This window comes from Bombina bombina, chromosome 2 (genome assembly GCF_027579735.1).
Source record: "Bombina bombina isolate aBomBom1 chromosome 2, aBomBom1.pri, whole genome shotgun sequence".
Taxonomy (NCBI): Eukaryota; Metazoa; Chordata; class Amphibia; order Anura; family Bombinatoridae; genus Bombina; species Bombina bombina.
Genome location: NC_069500.1, coordinates 1,248,671,109 through 1,248,697,920, shown reverse-complemented (window position 1 = coordinate 1,248,697,920; position 26,812 = coordinate 1,248,671,109). Strand labels below are relative to the sequence as shown.

The 26,812-nt window shown below is 40.8% G+C and overlaps 1 protein-coding gene across 2 annotated transcripts in view; it reads right to left on the bottom strand.

The window, feature by feature from the left end:
• The window catches only part of RFC1 (replication factor C subunit 1), a 430,548-nt gene that overhangs the window by 52,854 nt on the left and 350,882 nt on the right, over positions 1-26,812 (bottom strand). For both annotated transcript variants that reach the window (XM_053704049.1, XM_053704048.1), the window contains exons 13-20: positions 16,101-16,205; positions 15,519-15,879; positions 6,714-6,823; positions 5,970-6,084; positions 5,737-5,825; positions 5,488-5,625; positions 5,254-5,349; positions 5,071-5,169 (exon numbers count right to left, since the gene is read on the bottom strand). In XM_053704049.1, coding sequence (XP_053560024.1) covers positions 5,071-5,169; positions 5,254-5,349; positions 5,488-5,625; positions 5,737-5,825; positions 5,970-6,084; positions 6,714-6,823; positions 15,519-15,879; positions 16,101-16,205 — 1,113 coding nt within the window. The remainder of the gene's footprint in view (positions 1-5,070; positions 5,170-5,253; positions 5,350-5,487; positions 5,626-5,736; positions 5,826-5,969; positions 6,085-6,713; positions 6,824-15,518; positions 15,880-16,100; positions 16,206-26,812) is intronic.

Here is a 26,812-nt window from a genome sequence, read left to right as displayed (position 1 = left end):
CCGATCACCTCCATGCATTGAGCCACTGACGGGTGTTGAATGGAATGAAGGACACGGCATGCATTTTGAAGCTTTGTTAACCTGTCTTCTGTCAGGTAGATCTTCATTTCTACAGAATCTATAAGAGTCCCCAAGAAGGGAACTCTTGTGAGTGGAAAGAGAGAACTCTTCTTTTCGTTCACCTTCCATCCATGCGACCTTAGAAATGCCAGTACTAACTCTGTATGAGACTTGGCAGTTTGAAAGCTTGAAGCTTGTATCAGAATGTCGTCTAGGTACGGAGCTACCGAAATTCCTCGCGGTCTTAGTACCGCCAGAAGAGCACCCAGAACCTTTGTGAAGATTCTTGGAGCCGTAGCCAATCCGAATGGAAGAGCTACAAACTGGTAATGCCTGTCTAGGAAGGCAAACCTTAGATACCGGTAATGATCCTTGTGAATCGGTATGTGAAGGTAAGCATCCTTTAAATCCACTGTGGTCATGTACTGACCCTTTTGGATCATGGGTAGGATTGTCCGAATAGTTTCCATTTTGAACGATGGAACTCTTAGGAATTTGTTTAGGATCTTTAAATCCAAGATTGGCCTGAAGGTTCCCTCTTTTTTGGGAACCACAAACAGATTTGAGTAAAACCCCTGTCCGTGTTCCGACCGCGGAACCGGATGGATCATTCCCATTAGTAAAAGATCTTGTACACAGCGTAGAAACGCCTCTTTCTTTATTTGGTTTGTTGACAACCTTGACAGATGAAATCTCCCTTTTGGGGGAGAGGATTTGAAGTCCAGAAGATATCCCTGAGATATGATCTCTAACGCCCAGGGATCCTGGACATCTCTTGCCCAAGCCTGGGCAAAGAGGGAAAGTCTGCCCCCCACTAGATCCGTTCCCGGATCGGGGGCCCTCAATTCATGCTGTCTTAGGGGCAGCAGCAGGTTTCCTGGCCTGCTTGCCCTTGTTCCAGGACTGGTTAGGTCTCCAGCCTTGTCTGTAGCGAGCAACAGCTCCTTCCTGTTTTGGTGCAGAGGAAGTTGATGCTGCTCCTGCCTTGAAATTACGAAAGGAACGAAAATTAGACTGTCTAGCCTTAGGTTTGGCTCTGTCTTGAGGCAGGGCATGGCCTTTACCTCCTGTAATGTCAGCGATAATTTCTTTCAACCCGGGCCCGAATAAGGTCTGCCCTTTGAAAGGTATGTTAAGTAATTTAGATTTAGAAGTAACGTCAGCTGACCAGGATTTTAGCCACAGTGCTCTGCGTGCCTGAATGGCGAATCCGGAATTCTTAGCCGTAAGTTTAGTTAAATGTACTACGGCATCCGAAATAAATGAATTAGCTAGCTTAAGTGTCTTAAGCTTGTTTGAAATCTCATCTATAGTTATTGAGTCAAGAGTCTCTTCCAGGGACTCGGACCAAAAAGCGGCCGCGGCCGTGACAGACGCAATACATGCAAGGGGTTGCAATATAAAACCTTGTTGAACAAACATTTTCTTAAGGTAACCCTCTAATTTTGTATCCATTGGATCTGAAAAGGCACAGCTATCCTCCACCGGGATAGTGGTACGCTTAGCCAGAGTAGAAACCGCTCCCTCCACCTTAGGGACCGTCTGCCATAAGTCCCGTGTGGTGGCGTCTATTGGAAACATTTTTCTAAATACAGGAGGGGGGGAAAAGGGTACACCGGGCCTATCCCACTCCTTAGTAATTATCTCTGTAAGCCTCTTAGGTATAGGAAATACGTCAGTACTCGCCGGTACCGCATAGTATCTATCCAGCCTACATAATTTCTCTGGAATTGCAACGGTGTTACAATCATTCAGAGCTGCTAATACCTCCCCTAACAGTACACGGAGGTTTTCGAGCTTAAACTTAAAATTAGAAATGTCTGAATCCACTCTATTGGGATCAGAACCGTCACCTGCAGAATGAAGCTCTCCGTCCTCATGTTCTGCATACTGTGACGCAGTATCTGACATGGCCCTAATATTATCAGCGCACTCTGTTCTCACCCCAGAGTGATCACGCTTACCTCTAAGTTCTGGTAATTTAGACAAAACTTCAGTCATAACATTAGCCATGTCCTGTAATGTGATTTGTAATGGCCGCCCTGAAGTACTCGGCGCTACAATATCACGCACCTCCCGAGCGGGAGATGCAGGTACTGACACGTGAGGCGAGTTAGTCGGCATAACTCTCCCCTCGTTGTTTGGTGAATGATGTTCAATTTGTACAGATTGACTTTTATTTAAAGTAGCATCAATGCAATTAGTACATAAATTTCTATTGGGCTCCACTTTGGCTTTAGCACATATAGCACAGAGATATTCCTCTGAGTCAGACATGTTTAACACACTAGCAATTAAACTAGCAACTTGGAAATACTTTTCAAAGCAATTTACAAATAATATGAAAAACGTACTGTGCCTTTAAGAAGCACAGAAAAAAAGTTATGACAGTTGAGAAAACAATAAACCGGAGAAACTATAACATCAAATTCTTTCCGGTAAAAACACAATTTAGCAAAGGATTGCCCCCATTAGTAATGGATAACTAACCCTTAAATAGCAGAAAAAATGTACAGAATATAACGTTTTTTATCACAGTCAAGCACAATCTCACAGGTCTGCTGTGAGTGATTACCTCCCTCAAAATAACTTTTGAAGACCCCTGAGCTCTGTAGAGACGAACCGAATCATGCAGGGAAGAAAACAGACTTGTGACTGAATTTTCTGATGCGTAGCAAAAGCGCCAAAATAGGCCCCTCCCCCTCACACACAACAGTGAGGAAGATCAGTAAACTGTCTTAAATTAAATAAAACGACCGCCAAGTGGAAAAAAACAGTGCCCAAAACAATTTTTCACCTCAGATAATTAAACGATTTAACATGCCAGCAAAACGTTTAACATCAAATAAATGAAATGTCATTAGAAAGCCTGTTGCTAGTCGTTCCCACTGCAAGTTAGGCTAAGAGTCTTATGCATACAGTATTATCCCAGTGAAGTGCCATTCCCCAGAATACTGAAGTGTAAATATACATACATGACAGCCTGATACCAGTTGCTACTACTGCATTTAAGGCTGAACTTACATTATATCGGTATTGGCAGTATTTTCTCAGTCAATTCCATTCCTCCGAAAATAATATGCTGCTACATACCTCTTTGCAGGTGAACCTGCCCGCTGTCCCCTGATCTGAAGTTTACCTCACTCCTCAGATGGCCGAGAACAGCAAGATGATCTTAACTACGCCGGCTAAAATCATACAAAAAACTCAGGTAGATTCTTCTTCAAATTCTACCTGAGAGGGAACAACACACTCCGGTGCTGTTTTAAAATAACAAACTTTTGATTGAAGATATAAAAACTAAGTATAATCACCACAGTCCTCTCACACATCCTATCTATTAGTTGGGTGCAAGAGAATGACTGGGTGTGACGTAGAGGGGAGGAGCTATATAGCAGCTCTGCTGGGTGATCCTCTTGCACTTCCTGTTGGGGAGGAGTTAATATCCCAGAAGTAATGATGACCCGTGGACTGACCACACTTAACAGGAGAAATAAATTACTGCGCATACCTCATTTGTTGCAGGGGAGCCCTGCATGCTATTCCCCTTCTCTGAAGTTACCTCACGCCTCAGATGAGAAACAGCCAGTGGATCTTAGTTACGTCTGCTAAGACCATAGAAAGAAACCCAGGCAGATTCTTCTAATGCTGCCTGAGAATAAACAGCACACTCCGGTGCTATTTAAAAATAACAAACTTTTGATTGTAGAAATAAACTAAGTTAAAAAAACACCACAGATCTCTCACAGCTTCCTTTTTAGTTAGGCTGCAAGAGAATGACTGAGTATGATAGGTGAGGGGAGGAGCTATATAGCAAGCTCTGCTGGGTAATTCTCTTGCAGTTTCCTGTTAGGAAGAGAAATATTCCATAAGTAATGGATGACCCGTGGACTGACTACACTTAACAGGAGAAAAAGGACCTGCCATCATCTTAAGGTACTTAACAGGCAGGTTTGTAAACTATCACCATCATGAAAGAAATACATGTACCAGGTAAGCATAACTAAGGTTTTCTTTCATATGATAGTATGAGTTCACGTGTGATCTAACACCCAAGCAGTGAAGTCTACAAAACCACCAGAATAGGCAGGAATGAGATCAGTCATGCATGACTGCCCAAAGTACTTTCCTGCCAAAGGCACCCCCCCCCCTCAGCAGAGGAATAAAAACTGAAATAGTAAGATCAAGTAGTCATCTTACAATACTAGTCAAGAGAAGCATCATTCAAAAAGGCCCAAGAAGTAGCTCTGTTCTAGTTATATGAGAAATAATACGCTACCAAATAGGTCTGCAATTTAGGCGTATTCTGCCTCCTCCTGGTGGAAAGGAAATGTATACCAAGTGTGATGATTTGTGGACTCTCAACAGCATATGAAAGAAAAAATTAAACATCATCAAGCCTTGAAAAATACTGGGTGCCAGGTTTCCAAGATGAGAAGAATATATGACAGAGTCATGCATAAAGTTTTCACCTGGGAAATATGTTTTGTAGCTGGTGAATGCATTGCAAAAATACAGGAAATATTATGACTATTTTTTAACAGTAAATGCATGCATTTCACCTTACATATTCATTAAGTGCTGTTTAGTAGGCTACAATGTACCGGCATGTTAGGCTGGCCAGGCCAGGCATAAAACATAGGACAGCATGAACAGGCTGACCTACTAGGGAATACCTAAATCCTTGAGAGACCTAAACAGAACATGATTTAATTATCTGAAAATAACTGACACCTGTAAACATTCAAGTTAATTTTAATATTTGAGGGACAAGAAATTACTTGGTTTATCACCTTTAAACACCCTTCCACAAACAGGACTCTATCTCCTTAGTGGCAACATCAATTATAAACCATGTATCTTTGTTAAATGTAAACAGACACCTTCACAATGTTCAGATTATAATTACTAGCATATAAATATATAAAATAAACTTAAAATTACTCATGTCTAGAACTTCAGACTAATACAATCATTTTAAATATTGTCAATGTATCACAAGAGCCTTACTATTTTAATGTCCTTTTTGGCACTTTGGGCATTTCCTTTGGCTTCATCATAGGACAACTCTTTACTTCTTGAGCACCACATACTGAGGTTATGAAGCACCTACAAATAACAGCAAATGTGTATGATGTAAAGAATAATTTAGTATTTTTAATATAAGTATCAAAGGATACATAGAGGACAAACCTGTCTGATATCCTGGTTTGCCCCTAAGATTATTTCATTCATAGCTGGTGGTGGAATCTTCAATCCTTCCTTAAAAGCCACAGACATCATTGCTCCCTGAAGAAAATCCCAATAAAGTTAAAGGAATCAACGTCAAACCATGCAAAGCAATCTTGAAATGTTGGTTAATATTTTTCAAAGTAAATAAAAACCACTTAATGTGGTGTTGGGAGGTGAAAGCCTTTTTTTTTATACCTTAATCTGTTCCACTCTAGGTCTCTGAAAACGAAGGTCAAAGCAGTAGTTTGCCAAAGATCGAATTTTGGGATGATTCCGGTCATTACACATGCAGATAATAGGTATTTTTGATTGTTTGATTAAAGTTATTAATTCCTAAAAAAAAATTAAAATAAAGAGGAATGTTACCTAGGTTAAATGTATGAATTTTCATGTGGTAAGACATTCTAATAAGTATGCGTAAAGCGCTATAAATAGCCTTTTTACCTGTATACCTCCTCTGTCTTCATTACCTGCCATGCCATCCACTTCGTCCATGATCAGAGCGTGTTTGGTGCTTACAGAGTTGGATGTTCCTAACCGAGTTCAGAAACACACAAAAAATGCTAAAGCTTTGATATATATATTATAGTAACCCTTAAAGTTAGATTTATATAAACCTTGTGTATATATTGCCATGTTATTTATTGTTAAAGTGAACTGTGCGGAAATATATTTACCTGAATAGAAGCCTTTAATGCTTGTATTATTCAAAGACTCTGCTACCACTTCTTTCATACTATTTTTACTCCGCGTATCACTGGCATTCAGTTCCACATAGCTGTAATCAAGCTCCTAAAGCAAGCAGAAGGCAATTCTTTCATTTTTTTTATTGCAAACTTACATTTTTAAAGTTAATTTTGGCACACTGAAGAGTCAAAATGCGGTACTTTCTTAAACACAAGATGATGGCAACGCTCGGTTATGATTGCAATCCCATACTATGGAAGTGAGCTATTAACATTAATTTATAACACTACAACATACGAAACGTACATTAAATTTTCTGAAATTTAAATAAATGAGGATGTGGGGAGATCAAAAAGGTAACCTATGCTAGTGCTAGCCTCCTACTGAAGCCACTTGCATTTTGCTATGACCAATACCTAAATAGACAGTAACATTGTGACTTATATGGTCAACACACCAATCTACCTAGAGGTCTCCAAAATGTCAACAGCACTATTTAAAGAGATATAAATAACTAATAGTACAAGAGGGAGAATTTAACAAAATCTGAAGAATTAAATACAAACATAATTACGGCTACGTAAACTTCAATAAGTACAACTGAAACCATCCAAGTCATCAGCTAAACAAAGTCCCCAGTATGTTTAACACAGTTTTAGAAGGCCAGCTCATTCCTATTTATAGTCACCAACACAACAACGTGGTTGATTTGCCTTGATAAGTCTCAAACCGACCTCACAGGCTAACACAGCCGTTGTGGTTTTGCCAACACCAGGTGGTCCAGACAGTAGGGCTGCTTTAAATGTGCCGCCATCATCTTTGCCTCCATACTTCTTAGATTGCGCTGAAAACACAGACAATAATAATTAAAAAAAAAGTCAGGGTGTACAGAAAAAACATTAAATAGCTATAGTTTGGTATAATAAGCTTAGCAGGCAACATAACGTATTCTGTATACACAAAACCCTACATTTTTCTTTCATGATTCACGTAGAGAATACAATTTTAAAAACATTTCCAATTCACTTATATTATTTAATTTGCTTTGTTGTCATGTTATTTTTTGTTGGAATAACGTGTAGTGTGCACGTCTGGAGCACTACATGACGGGAAATAGTGCTACCATCTAGTGTTGTAATGTATAACATTGTTGCAAAACTGCTGCAGACTCATGCACACTCCTGAACTTCCTGATTTTCAACAAAGAATAACAAGAAAACAAAGAAATGATGATAATAGAAGTACATTTTAAAGTCGTTTCAAATTGTATGCTCAAGCTGAATCATGAAATAACAGAATTTATGTTTACCTGATAAATTACTTTCTCCAACGGTGTGTCCGGTCCACGGCGTCATCCTTACTTGTGGGATATTCTCTTCCCCAACAGGAAATGGCAAAGAGCCCAGCAAAGCTGGTCACATGATCCCTCCTAGGCTCCGCCTACCCCAGTCATTCGACCGACGTTAAGGAGGAATATATGCATAGGAGAAACCATATGATACCGTGGTGACTGTAGTTAAAGAAAATAAATTATCAGACCTGATTAAAAAACCAGGGCGGGCCGTGGACCGGACACACCGTTGGAGAAAGTAATTTATCAGGTAAACATAAATTCTGTTTTCTCCAACATAGGTGTGTCCGGTCCACGGCGTCATCCTTACTTGTGGGAACCAATACCAAAGCTTTAGGACACGGATGATGGGAGGGAGCAAATCAGGTCACCTAGATGGAAGGCACCACGGCTTGCAAAACCTTTCTCCCAAAAATAGCCTCAGAAGAAGCAAAAGTATCAAACTTGTAAAATTTGGTAAAAGTGTGCAGTGAAGACCAAGTCGCTGCCCTACATATCTGATCAACAGAAGCCTCGTTCTTGAAGGCCCATGTGGAAGCCACAGCCCTAGTGGAATGAGCTGTGATTCTTTCGGGAGGCTGCCGTCCGGCAGTCTCGTAAGCCAATCTGATGATGCTTTTAATCCAAAAAGAGAGAGAGGTAGAAGTTGCTTTTTGACCTCTCCTTTTACCTGAATAAACAACAAACAAGGAAGATGTTTGTCTAAAATCCTTTGTAGCATCTAAATAGAATTTTAGAGCGCGAACAACATCCAAATTGTGCAACAAACGTTCCTTCTTTGAAACTGGTTTCGGACACAGAGAAGGTACGATAATCTCCTGGTTAATGTTCTTGTTAGAAACAACTTTTGGAAGAAAACCAGGTTTAGTACGTAAAACCACCTTATCTGCATGGAACACCAGATAAGGAGGAGAACACTGCAGAGCAGATAATTCTGAAACTCTTCTAGCAGAAGAAATTGCAACCAAAAACGAAACTTTCCAAGATAATAACTTAATATCAACGGAATGCAAGGGTTCAAACGGAACCCCCTGAAGAACTGAAAGAACTAAGTTGAGACTCCAAGGAGGAGTCAACGGTTTGTAAACAGGCTTGATTCTAACCAGAGCCTGAACAAAGGCTTGAACATCTGGCACAGCTGCCAGCTTTTTGTGAAGTAACACAGACAAGGCAGAAATCTGTCCCTTCAAGGAACTTGCAGATAATCCTTTTTCCAATCCTTCTTGAAGGAAGGATAGAATCTTAGGAATCTTAACCTTGTCCCAAGGGAATCCTTTAGATTCACACCAACAGATATATTTTTTCCAAATTTTGTGGTAAATTTTTCTAGTTACAGGCTTTCTGGCCTGAACAAGAGTATCAATAACAGAATCTGAGAACCCTCGCTTCGATAAAATCAAGCGTTCAATCTCCAAGCAGTCAGCTGGAGTGAGACCAGATTCGGATGTTCGAACGGACCTTGAACAAGAAGGTCTCGTCTCAAAGGTAGTTTCCATGGTGGAGCCGATGACATATTCACCAGATCTGCATACCAAGTCCTGCGTGGCCACGCAGGAGCTATCAAGATCACTGACGCCCTCTCCTGATTGATCCTGGCTACCAGCCTGGGGATGAGAGGAAACGGCGGGAATACATAAGCTAGTTTGAAGGTCCAAGGTGCTACTAGTGCATCTACTAGAGTCGCCTTGGGATCCCTGGATCTGGACCCGTAGCAAGGAACTTTGAAGTTCTGACGAGAGGCCATCAGATCCATGTCTGGAATGCCCCACAGTTGAGTGATTTGGGCAAAGATTTCCGGATGGAGTTCCCACTCCCCCGGATGCAATGTCTGACGACTCAGAAAATCCGCTTCCCAATTTTCCACTCCTGGGATGTGGATTGCAGACAGGTGGCAGGAGTGAGTCTCCGCCCATTGAATGATTTTGGTCACTTCTTCCATCGCCAGGGAACTCCTTGTTCCCCCCTGATGGTTGATGTACGCAACAGTCGTCATGTTGTCTGATTGAAACCGTATGAACCTGGCCCTCGCTAGCTGAGGCCAAGCCTTGAGAGCATTGAATATCGCTCTCAGTTCCAGAATATTTATCGGTAGAAGAGATTCTTCCCGAGACCAAAGACCCTGAGCTTTCAGGGATCCCCAGACCGCGCCCCAGCCCATCAGACTGGCGTCGGTCGTGACAATGACCCACTCTGGTCTGCGGAAGGTCATCCCTTGTGACAGGTTGTCCAGGGACAGCCACCAACAGAGTGAATCTCTGGTCCTCTGATTTACTTGTATCTTCGGAGACAAGTCTGTATAGTCCCCATTCCACTGACTGAGCATGCACAGTTGTAATGGTCTTAGATGAATGCGCGCAAAAGGAACTATGTCCATTGCCGCTACCATCAAACCTATCACTTCCATGCACTGCGCTATGGAAGGAAGAGGAACGGAATGAAGTATCCGACAAGAGTCTAGAAGTTTTGTTTTTCTGGCCTCTGTCAGAAAAATCCTCATTTCTAAGGAGTCTATTATTGTTCCCAAGAAGGGAACCCTTGTTGACGGAGATAGAGAACTCTTTTCCACGTTCACTTTCCATCCGTGAGATCTGAGAAAGGCCAGGACGATGTCCGTGTGAGCCTTTGCTTGAGGAAGGGACGACGCTTGAATCAGAATGTCGTCCAAGTAAGGTACTACAGCAATGCCCCTTGGTCTTAGCACCGCTAGAAGGGACCCTAGTACCTTTGTGAAAATCCTTGGAGCAGTGGCTAATCCGAAAGGAAGCGCCACGAACTGGTAATGCTTGTCCAGGAATGCGAACCTTAGGAACCGATGATGTTCCTTGTGGATAGGAATATGTAGATACGCATCCTTTAAATCCACCGTGGTCATGAATTGACCTTCCTGGATGGAAGGAAGAATTGTTCGAATGGTTTCCATTTTGAACGATGGAACCTTGAGAAACTTGTTTAAGATCTTGAGATCTAAGATTGGTCTGAACGTTCCCTCTTTTTTGGGAACTATGAACAGATTTGAGTAGAACCCCATCCCTTGTTCTCCTAATGGAACAGGATGAATCACTCCCATTTTTAACAGGTCTTCTACACAATGTAAGAATGCCTGTCTTTTTATGTGGTCTGAAGACAACTGAGACCTGTGGAACCTCCCCCTTGGGGGAAGCCCCTTGAATTCCAGAAGATAACCTTGGGAGACTATTTCTAGTGCCCAAGGATCCAGAACATCTCTTGCCCAAGCCTGAGCGAAGAGAGAGAGCCTGCCCCCCACCAGATCCGGTCCCGGATCGGGGGCCAACATTTCATGCTGTCTTGGTAGCAGTGGCAGGTTTCTTGGCCTGCTTTCCCTTGTTCCAGCCTTGCATTGGTCTCCAAGCTTGCTTGGCTTGAGAAGTATTACCCTCTTGCTTAGAGGACGTAGCACTTTGGGCTGGTCCGTTTCTACGAAAGGGACGAAAATTAGGTTTATTTTTGGCCTTGAAAGGCCGATCCTGAGGAAGGGCGTGGCCCTTACCCCCAGTGATATCAGAGATAATCTCTTTCAAGTCAGGGCCAAACAGCGTTTTCCCCTTGAAAGGAATGTTAAGTAGTTTGTTCTTGGAAGACGCATCAGCTGACCAAGATTTCAACCAAAGCGCTCTGCGCGCCACAATAGCAAACCCAGAATTCTTAGCCGCTAACCTAGCCAATTGCAAAGTGGCGTCTAGGGTGAAAGAATTAGCCAATTTGAGAGCACTGATTCTGTCCATAATCTCCTCATAAGGAGGAGAATCACTATCGACCGCCTTTACCAGCTCATCGAACCAGAAACACGCGGCTGTAGCGACAGGGACAATGCATGAAATTGGTTGTAGAAGGTAACCCTGCTGAACAAACATTTTTTTAAGTAAACCTTCTAATTTTTTATCCATAGGATCTTTGAAAGCACAACTATCTTCTATGGGTATAGTGGTGCGTTTGTTTAAAGTGGAAACCGCTCTCTCGACCTTGGGGACTGTCTGCCATAAGTCCTTTCTGGGGTCGACCATAGGAAACAATTTTTTAAATATGGGGGGAGGGACGAAAGGTATACCGGGCCTTTCCCATTCTTTATTTACAATGTCCGCCACCCGCTTGGGTATAGGAAAAGCTTCTGGGAGCCCCGGGACCTCTAGGAACTTGTCCATTTTACATAGTTTCTCTGGGATGACCAAATTGTCACAATCATCCAGAGTGGATAATACCTCCTTAAGCAGAGCGCGGAGATGTTCCAACTTAAATTTAAATGTAATCACATCAGGTTCAGCTTGTTGAGAAATTTTCCCTGAATCTGAAATTTCTCCCTCAGACAAAACCTCCCTGGCCCCATCAGACTGGTGTAGGGGCCTTTCAGAACCATTATCATCAGCGTCGTCATGCTCTTCAGTATCTAAAACAGAGCAGTCGCGCTTACGCTGATAAGTGGGCATTTTGGCTAAAATGTTTTTGATAGAATTATCCATTACAGCCGTTAATTGTTGCATAGTAAGGAGTATTGGCGCGCTAGATGTACTAGGGGCCTCCTGAGTGGGCAAGACTCGTGTAGACGAAGGAGGGAATGATGCAGTACCATGCTTACTCCCCTCACTTGAGGAATCATCTTGGGCGTCATTGTCATTGTCACATAAATCACATTTATTTAAATGAGAAGGAACTCTGGCTTCCCCACATTCAGAGCACAGTCTATCTGGTAGTTCAGACATGTTAAACAGGCATAAACTTGATAACAAAGTACAAAAAACGTTTTAAAATAAAACCGTTACTGTCACTTTAAATTTTAAACTGAACACACTTTATTACTGCAATTGCGAAAAAATATGAAGGAATTGTTCAAAATTCACCAAAATTTCACCACAGTGTCTTAAAGCCTTAAAAGTATTGCACACCAAATTTGGAAGCTTTAACCCTTAAAATAACGGAACCGGAGCCGTTTTTAACTTTAACCCCTTTACAGTCCCTGGTATCTGCTTTGCTGAGACCCAACCAAGCCCAAAGGGGAATACGATACCAAATGACGCCTTCAGAAAGTCTTTTCTATGTATCAGAGCTCCTCACACATGCGACTGCATGTCATGCCTCTCAAAAACAAGTGCGCAACACCGGCGCGAAAATGAGGCTCTGCCTATGATTTGGGAAAGCCCCTAAAGAATAAGGTGTCTAAAACAGTGCCTGCCGATATAATCTTATCAAAATACCCAGATTAAATGATTCCTCAAGGCTAAATATGTGTAATATGTGAATCGATTTAGCCCAGAAAAAGTCTACAGTCTTAATAAGCCCTTATGAAGCCCTTATTTACTATCTTAATAAACATGGCTTACCGGATCCCATAGGGAAAATGACAGCTTCCAGCATTACATCGTCTTGTTAGAATGTGTCATACCTCAAGCAGCAAGAGACTGCTCACTGTTCCCCCAACTGAAGTTAATTCCTCTCAACAGTCCTGTGTGGAACAGCCATGGATTTTAGTAACGGTTGCTAAAATCATTTTCCTCATACAAACAGAAATCTTCATCTCTTTTCTGTTTCAGAGTAAATAGTACATACCAGCACTATTTTAAAATAACAAACTCTTGATTGAATAATAAAAACTACAGTTAAACACTAAAAAACTCTAAGCCATCTCCGTGGAGATGTTGCCTGTACAACGGCAAAGAGAATGACTGGGGTAGGCGGAGCCTAGGAGGGATCATGTGACCAGCTTTGCTGGGCTCTTTGCCATTTCCTGTTGGGGAAGAGAATATCCCACAAGTAAGGATGACGCCGTGGACCGGACACACCTATGTTGGAGAAATTATTCTTATTCTTTAGTTACTTACGCATATCTCAAAGCTAAAAACACAATCATAACTAGTCACTTATATAATTCATTAGCTAAAAACACAATCATAACTAGTCACTTATATAATTCATTAGCTAAAAACACAATCATAACTAGTCACTTATATAATTCATTAGCTAAAAACACAATCATAACTAGTCACTTATATAATTCATTAGCTAAAAACACAATCATAACTAGTCACTTATATAATTCATTAGCTAAAAACACAATCATAACTAGTCACTTATATAATTCATTAGCTAAAAACACAATCATAACTAGTCACTTATATAATTCATTAGCTAAAAACACAATCATAACTAGTCACTTATATAATTCATTAGCTAAAAACACAATCATAACTAGTCACTTATATAATTCATTAGCTAAAAACACAATCATAACTAGTCACTTATATAATTCATTAGCTAAAAACACAATCATAACTAGTCACTTATATAATTCATTAGCTAAAAATACTGGGCATTTTAAATAACATGCAAACACAAAATTTCCAATAATTTTGTATATAAATATCATAATGCAATGAGTACAATAAAAGCCTTATAATCCTTCATGCATTAGTACTGTAAAATATTTTTTTATGAGCAACAGGTTGTGTACTTTAGTGTTTCTCAACCTTTTTGTAGCAAGTACCCCCTGTAGACATACAGTTGTTTCCTATGTACTCCAACTGCGGCACAAATATAATTGATCAGAAGCGTTCACATGAGCAAAAATGGAAATCACGTGTGTCACTTGATTTCACAAGCTTGTATCAGATTTATTAACCAAACAAATATACAGGAATCAGATATTTGTTTTACGTTTTTAAGAATTTACTCATTGGAAGTATTAGGACAGAGAATAATAAACACATACAACACAGATAGTCCATTAATATTAATAACTGTATACAATTAAAAGACTACTGAATATAGTAGAATTTAATAATTGACAAATACATAATTAAAGACAATGTAAAAGCACTTCATTTGAAATAAGCAGTATAATATTTTCTGGCAAATTTCAAAGTTAATTCAATTTTCCCTCTATCTGTATCATGTGACAGCCATCAGCCAATCATATAGTGTGCACTTTTGCACATGCTCATTAGGAGCTAGAACCTCAGAAGTGAATGTAAAAAAGAGTGTACAAGCTTTGATAATGGAAGCATATTGCTTTATCTGAATCATAAAACTTTAATTGACTTTAGTGGTCCTTTATTGTGCGTATTACATTAAAAAAAGAGGAAAATAAACTCTTACAGGCACTTTAGTGCAGGATAAGGTAAGTAATATGTCACTAATAATCTAGAATCTTAGGTTTTACCAATTCGCTGTGAATCAATGTGTCAACATAGGCAGGGAAATACAATCTATCCTGTTATGAGTGCTTGAGGGCAGAAATGAGAAACACAGCTTTCTGTAATAGGTTTACTAGAGCTACATCTGGAAAAATACAATAATGAAATCCAATGCTTGGAGCACCACATGTTGAGAAACTAGGGTGTACATTATATGGAAGGATATTAAAATATATTCATATAAAGAACATTAATGTTTAAACTTTACATCTTTAACCAGTTTTAAAATTATTTAAGCATTAGGCATTACATGGTTCATTAAGATTTTTTGTATTAGTCCATGTGATTCTATTGTATCTAGTTCCATTTACCTCTAATGTGTTTATAGTTAACGCAATGGAAGGTTCATTTCCTTTCACCCAGCATTTAAAGTGATGGTAAATCCTAGTGTTTGTGAAACGCTAGGATTTACCATTGGAACAATTAAAGGGGACTTTTAATCATGAAGTATAAAATAATTCATGATAAGAGCTCCTTTATTTGTTCTAAGCGATCTTCGTTCTGAGCAGGCTAAGGCAGCCCACCGGCAGATCGCTATTCTCCCTATTTGGCTGAAAAGCTGACGTTTCCACCTCTTAGCCAATAGCTGTGTGGGAAAATACGGCTTGGCGCCGCAGTTAAAAGCACCGAAATTAAAAAAGACTTTTTCTAGTCATCTCAGAAGCTTGTAATTTGTATACAGAGGAGACACATGCAAACACACATTACTGATATCTAAAAAGCTGTGAGTGGTTTCAGCTTAGAAGCAGATATTACTGTAATAACTGACTATAATTCTATGAAGTGTTGCTCATTCTAAGACTCAAAACGATCTGATATTAGTTCATGTTTTTCTGAGAGGGGAAAAAAAGCATAAACACATTATCCCCCCCCCCCAATTTTTGCAATGTTCTTGTTTTACCATTTTTGGAGGCACCCCCCCCCAAAAAAAAACAAACAAACAACTTTCTAGCATTGTAACTGTAGATAAAGCAAGGTACAATTACCAGCAGGTTTCTTTTCATCAGAAGAATAGTGCTGATGCCAGTTTCTGAGCCATCTCATGAGCTTGCTAGCGCAGCTCTGTTCTCCTTGCTGTCCAATAATTGCCTTTATAGAAGTGGGCTTATACTTATCTACCCAGAGCAAACTTTCAGAGCTACTGTGTGGCTGCAAATCCAAAGACTGTGAACATGAAGGTTTCTCCATTTCACTTTTTATGTTTGCACTTTTTCCCACACTATTGGTTTGTTCCCCAGATAGAGATGGTTTCTTTTCTGGAGTGAGTTTCTTAACAGGACTCAGCTTTTTGGTTACAGTTTCATGTTTTTCAGGGGTTTTCTGTAATTTTGATTTTGTTTTCCCTGCCTAAAAAAAAAACAAACAAAAAAAAACAAAGGACATGGTTTTTAGCCATTAGCAGAACGAAGATGGACTTTAGGGAGGAGTGTGTGTAAGGCAGGGAAAACCAACACATTAGAATGATGTTATGCCGTGTGTATCAAACGTAAAAATCATGTCTTATTGTTTTATAAGGTTCTATAAGGTTAATGTAGCCAATACTGTTGCAAACCAATGAAATTACCAACCTCTGCTTCTGCTGCTATGACATACTTTGATTTCTTGCCTGGCAATGTCCTAATTAAATGAAACAGACCATCTTCATCAATAACCTTTGTCCCAAAACTGTCTGCCTGTTGAAATAAAAATAAAATAAAGGATTTAGAAAACTACCCACAAAGCCTCACTCCATATTGTTTTATATTCTAGATTTTTTTTTGTGAGGCTTGATTACAGATGAGCCATATACGCAGCACATAAAATGAGATCATGTTATTGACAAGCAAATTTTCTTTCTGTATTATTAATTTTTCTAATTGATTTTCCAATTCAAAGAAATAGTGGGAGTATGAGTAAAAAAGCGACTACCGGCATATCATGCTTGTATATAATGCTGGTTATGTATAATAGGCTCATGTAACACAGTCATCACCTGTTCTTCACTAGAATCTGGGAGTTGATAAGTCAAATTGTTTTTAATTGTTTTAATTGGCGGAGATATACCATATTTAAGCGCACCCTCAAGGTGAGAGATCTAGGTCTATGATTACAGCCGTCTCGCTGAAACGCATAAGACAGTGCTTCTTACCTTTGAGCCTATGCTGTAACTTGTAGCGGATTTTAATGGATTTTCAATACATTTCTATGTTTTAAACGACTGCATCTGGACCCCCCAGATCTTTTTCTCTTTTCATGTTGATTACTCTTTGTTAGCATACAATAACACCGATGTACCAAAGATGTAAGAATAACCTTAAAACGTCAGTATTTATAGTTTATAAACTATTTGCGTCATTTACACTGTGTATTGAAATTGTATACGTCAAGTACTTGACAGATTCTGTATCTGTAATTGCTATTTACATATATTAAACCTTTCCAAGATAAACATTTTATAATTCTTATGGGGTCTGTGACAATAAAAACCAATGATATATTTATATATAAACAAATGTATACAAGTTATAATACACTAACATGCTACTGTAATTCTGTTTTTTCCTTTATAAAGAAATAAAATAAAGAATGAATGAGCATGGAGACATGCTTGGCCAGTCCATCACCTTTACCCTCAGCTTCTTTAGCAAGGCAGTGGTCTTCTTGGAGGTGTGTTTGGGGTCGTTATGTTGGAATACTGCCCTGCGGCCCAGTCTCTGAAGGGAGGGGATCATGTTCTGCTTCAGTATGTCACAGTACATGTTGGCATTCATGGTTCCCTCAATTAACTGTAGCTATAAAGTGCCATGTTGAACTCCCAGTGACCAGTATGAGAGAATGTGAGAGCGATAACAACAAATTTAACACACCTGCTCCCCAGTCACACCTGAGACCTTGTAACACTAACAAGTCACATGACACCGGGGAGGGAAAATTGCAAATTGGGCCCAATTTGGACATTTCCATTTAGGGCTGTACTCACTTTTGTTGCCAACGGTTTAGAAATAAATGGCTGTGTATTGAGTTATTTTGAGGGGACAGCAAATTTACACTGTTTTACAGACTGTACACTCCCTACTTTACATTGTAGCAAAGTGTAATTTCTTCAGTGTTGTCACATGAAAAGGTATAATACAATATTTACAAAAATGTGAGGGGTGTACTCACTTTTGTGAGATACTGTATATTATTCACCTTAATATGCTGCATTATCTCACTCACTGACAAAGAGACAACCAAATAAAGGGCACATCTATTCTCTTTTCTCAATACCATAATAGCATTCTCCAAAGAGAAGTTACCCTTCTGGCACTTCTGTCCACTTTGCTTACCCACAGCCAAAGCAACTTGCTTCATAGGCAGTGCAAGAACGATGCCAAGGATCTATAACAAGTAAAAGCATCTACAGCCAAAGGGACTGGCAGATGAATGCACATTTCACCTAGGATGCGTGTGATTTTCCAACTGAGGAAAGATCTTTCACTGCCTGGCTGACAACTCCTTGTCTACCCCTCTGACCAACAGGCTACTGTGAGGATGAAATGAGCTTCAGATTGGTTAGAGAACCCCTCTCTCGAAGAGTAGGTCTACACTTCAACTTTCGCCTCACTGATTGGTGGCAAGCAAAAAATGTCATCCTTAAAGGAATATGAAACCCACATGTTTTTCTTTCATGATTCAGATAGAGCATGCAATTTTATGCAACTTTCTAATTTACACCTATTATCAATTTTTCTTCATTCTCTTGGTATGCTTTGTTGAATGAACAGCAATGCACTACTGGTTTCTAACTGAACACATGGGTGAGCCAATGACAATTGGTATATATATGCAGCCACCAATCAGCTGGTGAAACCTAGGTTATTTGTTGCTCCTGAGCTTTCCTAGATAAACCTTTCAGCAAAGGGTAACATGAGAAGGAAGCAAATTAAATAATAGAAGTAAATTGGAAAGTTGATTAAAATTTTATGTTCTGTCTAAATCGTGAAAGAAAATGTTGGGTTTCCCATGTCCCTTTAAAGGTAAATGAGTAGAGTCAACAGAGAAATGGCAATGTTAAAGTGTGAAATAATGGATCTCTGCTAATATATGACCACAATCTTCATCCAAACATTAATACAAGGCACATGGGCCCAAAGAAACACGTCAACACCCATAGGGAGTGCTCAACTTGCAGGGTTCACTTTGGCAAAGCGATTTTATTTATTATTAAATAACATCACATATACTACTGCTGATATTTCTATGCTACCACTCCATCATTATACCCTGCAACGCCCTGTTACTTGCTGCTTTGTGGTCTTTATCCTGTAGCATTACATGAACACTGTATTGGGTTTTTAGCATGAAAGGGAAAATAATAATAAATAATGCAATGCTCAAAACAGCACACTGTTTTCTCCCAAACATAAAAAGGGGGATGCAAATTAAGTTAAATAAGCATTAAAAGGTGTATCCACCAACTTGTTCTGATGATAGGTTAGTGCCTTTTATTGTTTCTGATTGGGTGTTACTCCATCCAAATCCCTGGAGGCAAAGCCTCATCTCACTGTATTTTAGTTGGCTTTTTATTGGTTTAATAACCTAGAAGAAGGTGTGCTCATATTGACAGGCTGCTCTAAATATGCTGTGACTTATTTAGATAATTATTTAGATAAAGGGTATAACTCACCAATCTGGATATTATCTGGATATTATTATTATTAATATATGTTCTAAAAAAGAGCAAAAGTGCTCCAAAATAGTGCTCCAAAATAGCAAATATACTGAATGTAATTTTGTAAAGCATACAGGACAACCAACATGGGAGTTATAATTGCCTGACACTTCACAATCCCACATTTAGTATCCAATTCCCTTATCAGAAATCCAACATTTTTAAGATTCCAAAGATAGATGATGATTTTTTTTGTCTGTTTTAAACTTCGGCAGAGAATGGACAGAACAAGAAAAAAAATGAAATTTATGCTAACCTGATAAATGTATTTCTTTCTTGACATGGTGAGTCCACGGATCATCATCAATCACTGTTGGGAATATAACTCCTGGCCAGCAGGAGGAGGCAAAGAGCACAACAGCAAAGCTGTTAAATATCACTCCCCTACCCACAATCCCCCAGTCATTCGACCAAAGGGAAAGGAGAGAAAGGAAGTAACACAAGGTGCAGAGGTGCCTGAGGTGTATATAAAAAGAAACTGTCTGAATACAGGGTGGGCCGTGAACTCACCGTGTCAAGAAATAAATACATTTATCAGGTAAGCATGAATTTTGTTTTCTTTCTAATGACACGGTAAGTCAACGGACCATCATCAATTACTGTTGGGAACCAATACCCAAGCCAGAGGACACAGATGATAAGGGAGGGACAAGACAGGTAACCTAAACCGAAGGCACCACTGCTTGAAGAACCTTTCGCCCAAAAGAAGCCTCAGCCGAGGCAAAAGTATTGAATTTATAGAATTTGGAAAAAGTGTGCAAAGATGACCAAGTTGCAAATAAAATATTAGCGCTCGCACAACATCCAGATTATGCAACAAGTGTTCTTTGTGAGAAGCAGTATTAGGACACAAAGAAGGTACAATGATTTCCTGATTAATATTCTTGACCGAAACAACCCTGGGCAGGAAACCAAACTTAGTATGCAGAACCACCTTATCAGAGTGAAATATAAGATAAGGGGAATCACACTGTAAAGCAGAGTCTTCAGAAACTCTCCCAGCAGAGGAAATAGCAACAAGAAACAAAACCTTTTAAGATAACATCTTAATAGCTAAAGAATGCATAGGCTCAAACGGAGCCTGTTGTAAAACTATAAGAACAAGGTTAAGACTTCATGGAGGAGTAACAGGTTTAAACACAGGCCGAATCCTAACCAAGGCCTGACAAAACGATTGCACATCCGCTAAGCGCTTATGTAACAAAATAGACAATGCCGAAATCTGACCCTTTAGAGTACTTGCCGACAAACCCTTCTCCAGACTATCCTGGAGAAAGGACAAAATTCTAGGAATCCTTACTCTACTTTAAGGGTATCCTTTGGATTCACACCAATACAAGTATTTATGCCAGATCTTATGGTAAATCCTGCGAGTCACAGGCTTCCGTGCCTGAATCAAGGTCTCAATGACCGACTCTGAAAATCCACGCTTAGATAAAACTAAGCGTTCAATCTCCAAGCAGTCAGCTTCAGAGAAACAAGATTTGGATACAGGAAGGGACACTGAAGTAGAAGGTCCTTCCTCAGAGGCAGTCTCCAAGGTGGAAGGATGACATTTCCACTAGGTCTGCATACCAAATCCTGCGAGGCCATGCTGGGGCTATGAGAATTACAGACACCCTCTCCTGCTTGATTCGAGCAATGACTCTTAGGAGAGCGAACGGAGGAAACAGGTATGCGCTAGACTAAAGTTCCAAGGAACTGCCAGAGCATCAATCAGAAATGCCTGCAGATCTCTTGACCTTAAGTCGAATCTCGGGAGTTTGGCATTCTGATGAGAAGCCATGAGATCCAACTCCGGATGAAGTTCCCACTCGCTGGGAGAAAAGTCTGTCTGCTCAGAAAATCCGCTTCCCAAATGTCCACTCCTGGGATGTGGATCGCAGAAAGACAGCAGTTGTGGGTCTCCGGCCACTGAATAATTCGGGCCACCACTGTCATGGCCAAGGAACTCAGAGTTCCCCCCTGGTGGTTGATGTAGACCACCAAGGTTATGTTGTCCGACTGGAATCTGATAAACCACGCTAAGGCTGAGGCCAGGCCAGAAGAGAATTGAAGATTGCTCTCAGCTCCAAGATGTTTATGGGCAGGACTGACTCCTCCTGTGTCCATAAGCCCTGAGCCTTCAACGAGCCCCATACCGCTCCCCAACCTAGAAGGCTGGCATCCGTGGTCATAATCACCCAGGAGGGTCTGCGGAAGCAAGTATCCTGGGAGAGATGATCCTAAGAAAGCCACCATGGAAGAGAGACTATTGACGCATGATCTAGATCTACACGCTGAGACAGGTCCGTATAGTCCCCGTTCCATTGTCTGAGCATTCATAACTACAGATGTCTGAGATGGAACCGAGCAAACGGAATGATGTCCATGGAAGCCATCATCAGACCGATTACCTCCATACATTGAGCCACTGACGGTCGTGGAGAGGACTGAAGGGAAAGACAAGAGTTGAAAATCTTTCTTTTTCTGACCTCCATCAGAAAAACATAATTTATGTAAGAACTTACCTGATAAATTAATTTATTTCATATTGGCAAGAGTCCATGAGCTAGTGACGTATGGGATATACAAACCTACCAGGAGGGACAAAGTTTCTCAAACGTCAAAATGCCTATAAATACACCCCTCACCACACCCACAATTCAGTTTAACGAATAGCCAAGTAGTGGGGTAATAAAGAAAGGAGTTAAAAAAGCAAAAAAGGAGGAACTGGAAATATAATTGTGCATTTATAAAAAAAAAATCATAATCACCAGAAAACAGAATTTATGCTTACCTGATAAATTACTTTCTCCAACGGTGTGTCCGGTCCACGGCGTCATCCTTACTTGTGGGATATTCTCTTCCCCAACAGGAAATGGCAAAGAGTCCCAGCAAAGCTGGTCACATGATCCCTCCTAGGCTCCGCCCACCCCAGTCATTCGACCGACGGACAGGAGGAAATATATATAGTAGAAATCATATGATACCGTGGTGACTGTAGTTAGAGAAAATAATTCATCAGACCTGATTAAAAAAACCAGGGCGGGCCGTGGACCGGACACACCGTTGGAGAAAGTAATTTATCAGGTAAGCATAAATTCTGTTTTCTCCAACATAGGTGTGTCCGGTCCACGGCGTCATCCTTACTTGTGGGAACCAATACCAAAGCTTTAGGACACGGATGAAGGGAGGGAGCAAATCAGGTCAACTAAACGGAAGGCACCACAGCTTGCAAAACCTTTCTCCCAAAAATAGTCTCCGAAGAAGCAAAAGTATCAAATTTGTAAAATTTGGCAAAAGTGTGCAGTGAAGACCAAGTCGCTGCCTTACATATCTGGTCAACAGAAGCCTCGTTCTTGAAGGCCCATGTGGAAGCCACAGCCCTAGTGGAGTGAGCTGTGATTCTTTCAGGAGGCTGCCGTCCGGCAGTCTCATAAGCCAATCGGATAATGCTTTTAAGCCAAAAGGAAAGAGAGGTAGAAGTCGCTTTTTGACCTCTCCTTTTACCAGAATAAACAACAAACAAGGAAGATGTTTGTCTGAAATCTTTAGTAGCCTCTAAATAGAATTTTAGAGCACGGACTACGTCCAAATTGTGTAACAAACGTTCCTTCTTTGAAACTGGATTCGGACACAAAGAAGGTACAACTATCTCCTGGTTAATATTTTTGTTGGAAACAACTTTCGGAAGAAAACCAGGCTTAGTACGCAAAACCACCTTATCTGCATGGAACACCAGATAGGGCGGAGAACACTGCAGAGCAGATAACTCTGAAACTCTTCTAGCAGAAGAAATTGCAACCAAAAACAAAACTTTCCAAGATAATAACTTAATATCTACGGAATGTAAGGGTTCAAACGGAACCCCTTGAAGAACTGAAAGAACTAGATTTAGACTCCAGGGAGGAGTCAAAGGTCTGTAAACAGGCTTGATTCTAACCAGAGCCTGAACAAATACTTGAACATCTGGCACAGCTGCCAGCCTTTTGTGAAGTAAAACAGATAAAGCAGAGATCTGTCCCTTCAGAGAACTTGCAGATAATCCTTTCTCCAAACCTTCTTGTAGAAAGGATAGAATCTTAGGAATTTTTATCTTGTTCCATGGGAATCCTTTAGATTCACACCAACAGATATATTTTTTCCATATTTTATGGTAAATTTTTCTAGTTACAGGCTTTCTAGCCTGAATCAGAGTATCTATTACAGAATCTGAAAACCCACGCTTTGATAAAATCAAGCGTTCAATCTCCAAGCCGTCAGTTGGAGGGAAACCAGATTCGGATGTTCGAATGGACCTTGAACAAGAAGGTCCTGTCTCAAAGGTAGCTTCCATGGTGGAGCCGATGACATATTCACCAGGTCTGCATACCAAGTCCTGCGTGGCCACGCAGGAGCTATCAAGATCACCGAAGCCCTCTCCTGATTGATCCTGGCTACCAGCCTGGGAATGAGAGGAAACAGTGGGAATACATAAGCTAGGTTGAAGGTCCAAGGTGCTACTAGTGCATCTACTAGAGTCGCCTTGGGATCCCTGGATCTGGACCCGTAGCAAGGAACCTTGAAGTTCTGACGAGACGCCATCAGATCCATGTCTGGAATGCCCCATAATTGAGTTATTTGGGCAAAGATTTCCGGATGGAGTTCCCACTCCCCCGGATGAAATGTCTGACGACTCAGAAAATCCGCTTCCCAATTTTCCACTCCTGGGATGTGGATTGCAGACAAGTGGCAGGAGTGATCCTCCGCCCATTGAATTATTTTGGTCACTTCTTCCATCGCCAGGGAACTCCTTGTTCCCCCCTGATGATTGATATATGCAACAGTCGTCATGTTGTCTGATTGAAACCTTATGAATTTGGCCTTTGCTAGTTGAGGCCAAGCTTTGAGAGCATTGAATATCGCTCTCAGTTCCAGAATGTTTATCGGGAGAAGAGATTCTTCCCGAGACCATAGACCCTGAGCTTTCAGGGGTTCCCAGACCGCACCCCAGCCCACCAGGCTGGCGTCGGTCGTGACAATGACCCACTCTGGTCTGCGGAAGCTCATTCCCTGTGACAGATTGTCCAGGGTCAGCCACCAACGGAGTGAATCTCTGGTCTTTTGATCTACTTGAATCGTCGGAGACAAGTCTGTATAATCCCCATTCCACTGTCTGAGCATGCACAGTTGTAATGGTCTTAGATGAATTCGTGCAAAAGGAACTATGTCCATTGCTGCAACCATCAATCCTATTACTTCCATGCACTGCGCTATGGAAGGACGAAGAACAGAATGAAGTACTTGACAAGAACTTAGAATTTTTGATTTTCTGACCTCTGTCAGAAAAATCCTCATTTCTAAGGAATCTATTATTGTTCCCAAGAAGGGAACTCTTGTTGACGGGGACAGAGAACTTTTTTCTTTGTTCACCTTCCATCCGTGAGATCTGAGAAAGGCTAGGAAGATGTCCGTATGAGCCTTTGCTTTTGACAGAGACGACGCTTGAATCAGGATGTCGTCCAAGTAAGGTACTACTGCAATGCCCCTTGGTCTTAGAACCGCTAGAAGGGACCCTAGTACCTTTGTGAAAATCCTTGGAGCAGTGGCTAATCCGAATGGAAGTGCCACAAACTGGTAATGCTTGTCCAGAAAAACGAACCTTAGGAACTGATGATGTTCCTTGTGGATAGGAATATGTAGGTACGCATCCTTTAAATCCACGGTAGTCATAAATTGATTTTCCTGGATAGTAGGTAGGATCGTTTTGAACGATGGAACCTTGAGAAAATTGTTTAGGATCTTGAGATCCAAAATTGGTCTGAATGTTCCCTCTTTTTTGGGAACTATGAACAGGTTGGAATAAAAACCCATCCCTTGTTCTCTTATTGGAACTGGATGAATCACTCCCATCTTTAACAGGTCTTCTACACAATGTAAGAATGCCTGTCTTTTTATTTGGTTTGAAGATAATTGAGACCTGTGGAACCTTCCCCTTGGGGGTAGTTCCTTGAATTCCAGGAGATAACCTTGAGAAACTATTTCTAGCGCCCAAGGATCCTGAACATCTCTTGCCCAAGCCTGAGCAAAGAGAGAAAGTCTGCCCCCCACCAGATCCGGTCCCGGATCGGGGGCCATCCCTTCATGCTGTTTTGGTAGCAGTGGTAGGCTTCTTGGCCTGCTTACCCTTGTTCCAGCCTTGCATTGGTCTCCAGGCTGGTTTGGGTTGTGAAGTATTACCCTCTTGCTTAGAGGATGTAGAATTAGAGGCTGGTCCGTTTCTGCGAAAGGGACGAAAATTAGGCTTATTTTTAGCCTTAAAAGACCTATCCTGTGGGAGGGCGTGGCCCTTTCCCCCAGTGATGTCTGAAATAATCTCTTTCAAATCAGGTCCAAATAATGTTTTACCCTTGAAAGGGATGTTAAGCAATTTTGTCTTGGAAGACACATCCGCTGACCAAGACTTTAGCCAAAGCGCTCTGCGCGCCACGATAGAAAACCCTGAATTTTTCGCCGCTAATCTAGCTAATTGCAAAGCGGCATCTAAAATAAAAGAGTTAGCCAATTTAAGTGCTTGAACTCTGTCCATAACCTCCTCATACGAAGATTCTTTATTGAGCGACTTTTCTAGTTCCTCGAACCAGAAACACGCTGCCGTAGTGACAGGAACAATGCATGAAATTGGTTGTAGAAGGTAACCTTGCTGAACAAAAATCTTTTTAAGCAAACCCTCTAATTTTTTATCCATAGGATCTTTGAAAGCACAACTATCTTCGATAGGAATAGTAGTGCGTTTGTTTAGAGTAGAAACCGCCCCCTCGACCTTTGGGACTGTCTGCCATAAGTCCTTTCTGGGGTCGACTATAGGAAATAATTTCTTAAATATAGGGGGGGGGGGGACAAAAGGTATGCCGGGCCTTTCCCACTCTTTATTTACTATGTCCGCCACCCGCTTGGGTATAGGAAAAGCGTCGGGGGGCACCGGAACCTCTAGGAACTTGTCCATCTTACATAATTTCTCTGGAATGACCAAATTGTCACAATCATCCAGAGTAGATAATACCTCCTTAAGCAGTGCGCGGAGATGTTCTAATTTAAATTTAAATGTCACAACATCAGGTTCAGCTTGTTGAGAAATTTTTCCTGAATCTGAAATTTCTCCCTCAGACAAAACCTCCCTCATGGCCCCTTCAGATTGGTGTGAGGGTATGTCAGAACAGTTATCATCAGCGTCCTCTTGCTCTTCAGTGTTTAAAACAGAGCAATCGCGCTTTCTCTGATAAGTAGGCATTTTGGATAAAATGTTTGCTATAGAGTTATCCATTACAGCCGTTAATTGTTGCATGGTAATAAGAATTGGCGCACTAGATGTACTAGGGGCCTCTTGTGTGGGCAAAACTGGTGTAGACACAGAAGGGGATGATGTAGTATCATGTTTACTCCCCTCATTTGAGGAATCATCTTGGGCAATATCATTATCTGTGGCATTGCTGTCCCTACTTTGTTTGGACACTATGGCACAATTATCACATAAATTTAAATGGGGAGACACCTTGGCTTTCATACATATAGAACATAGCTTATCTGATGGTACAGACATGTTAAACAGGCTTAAACTTGTTAACA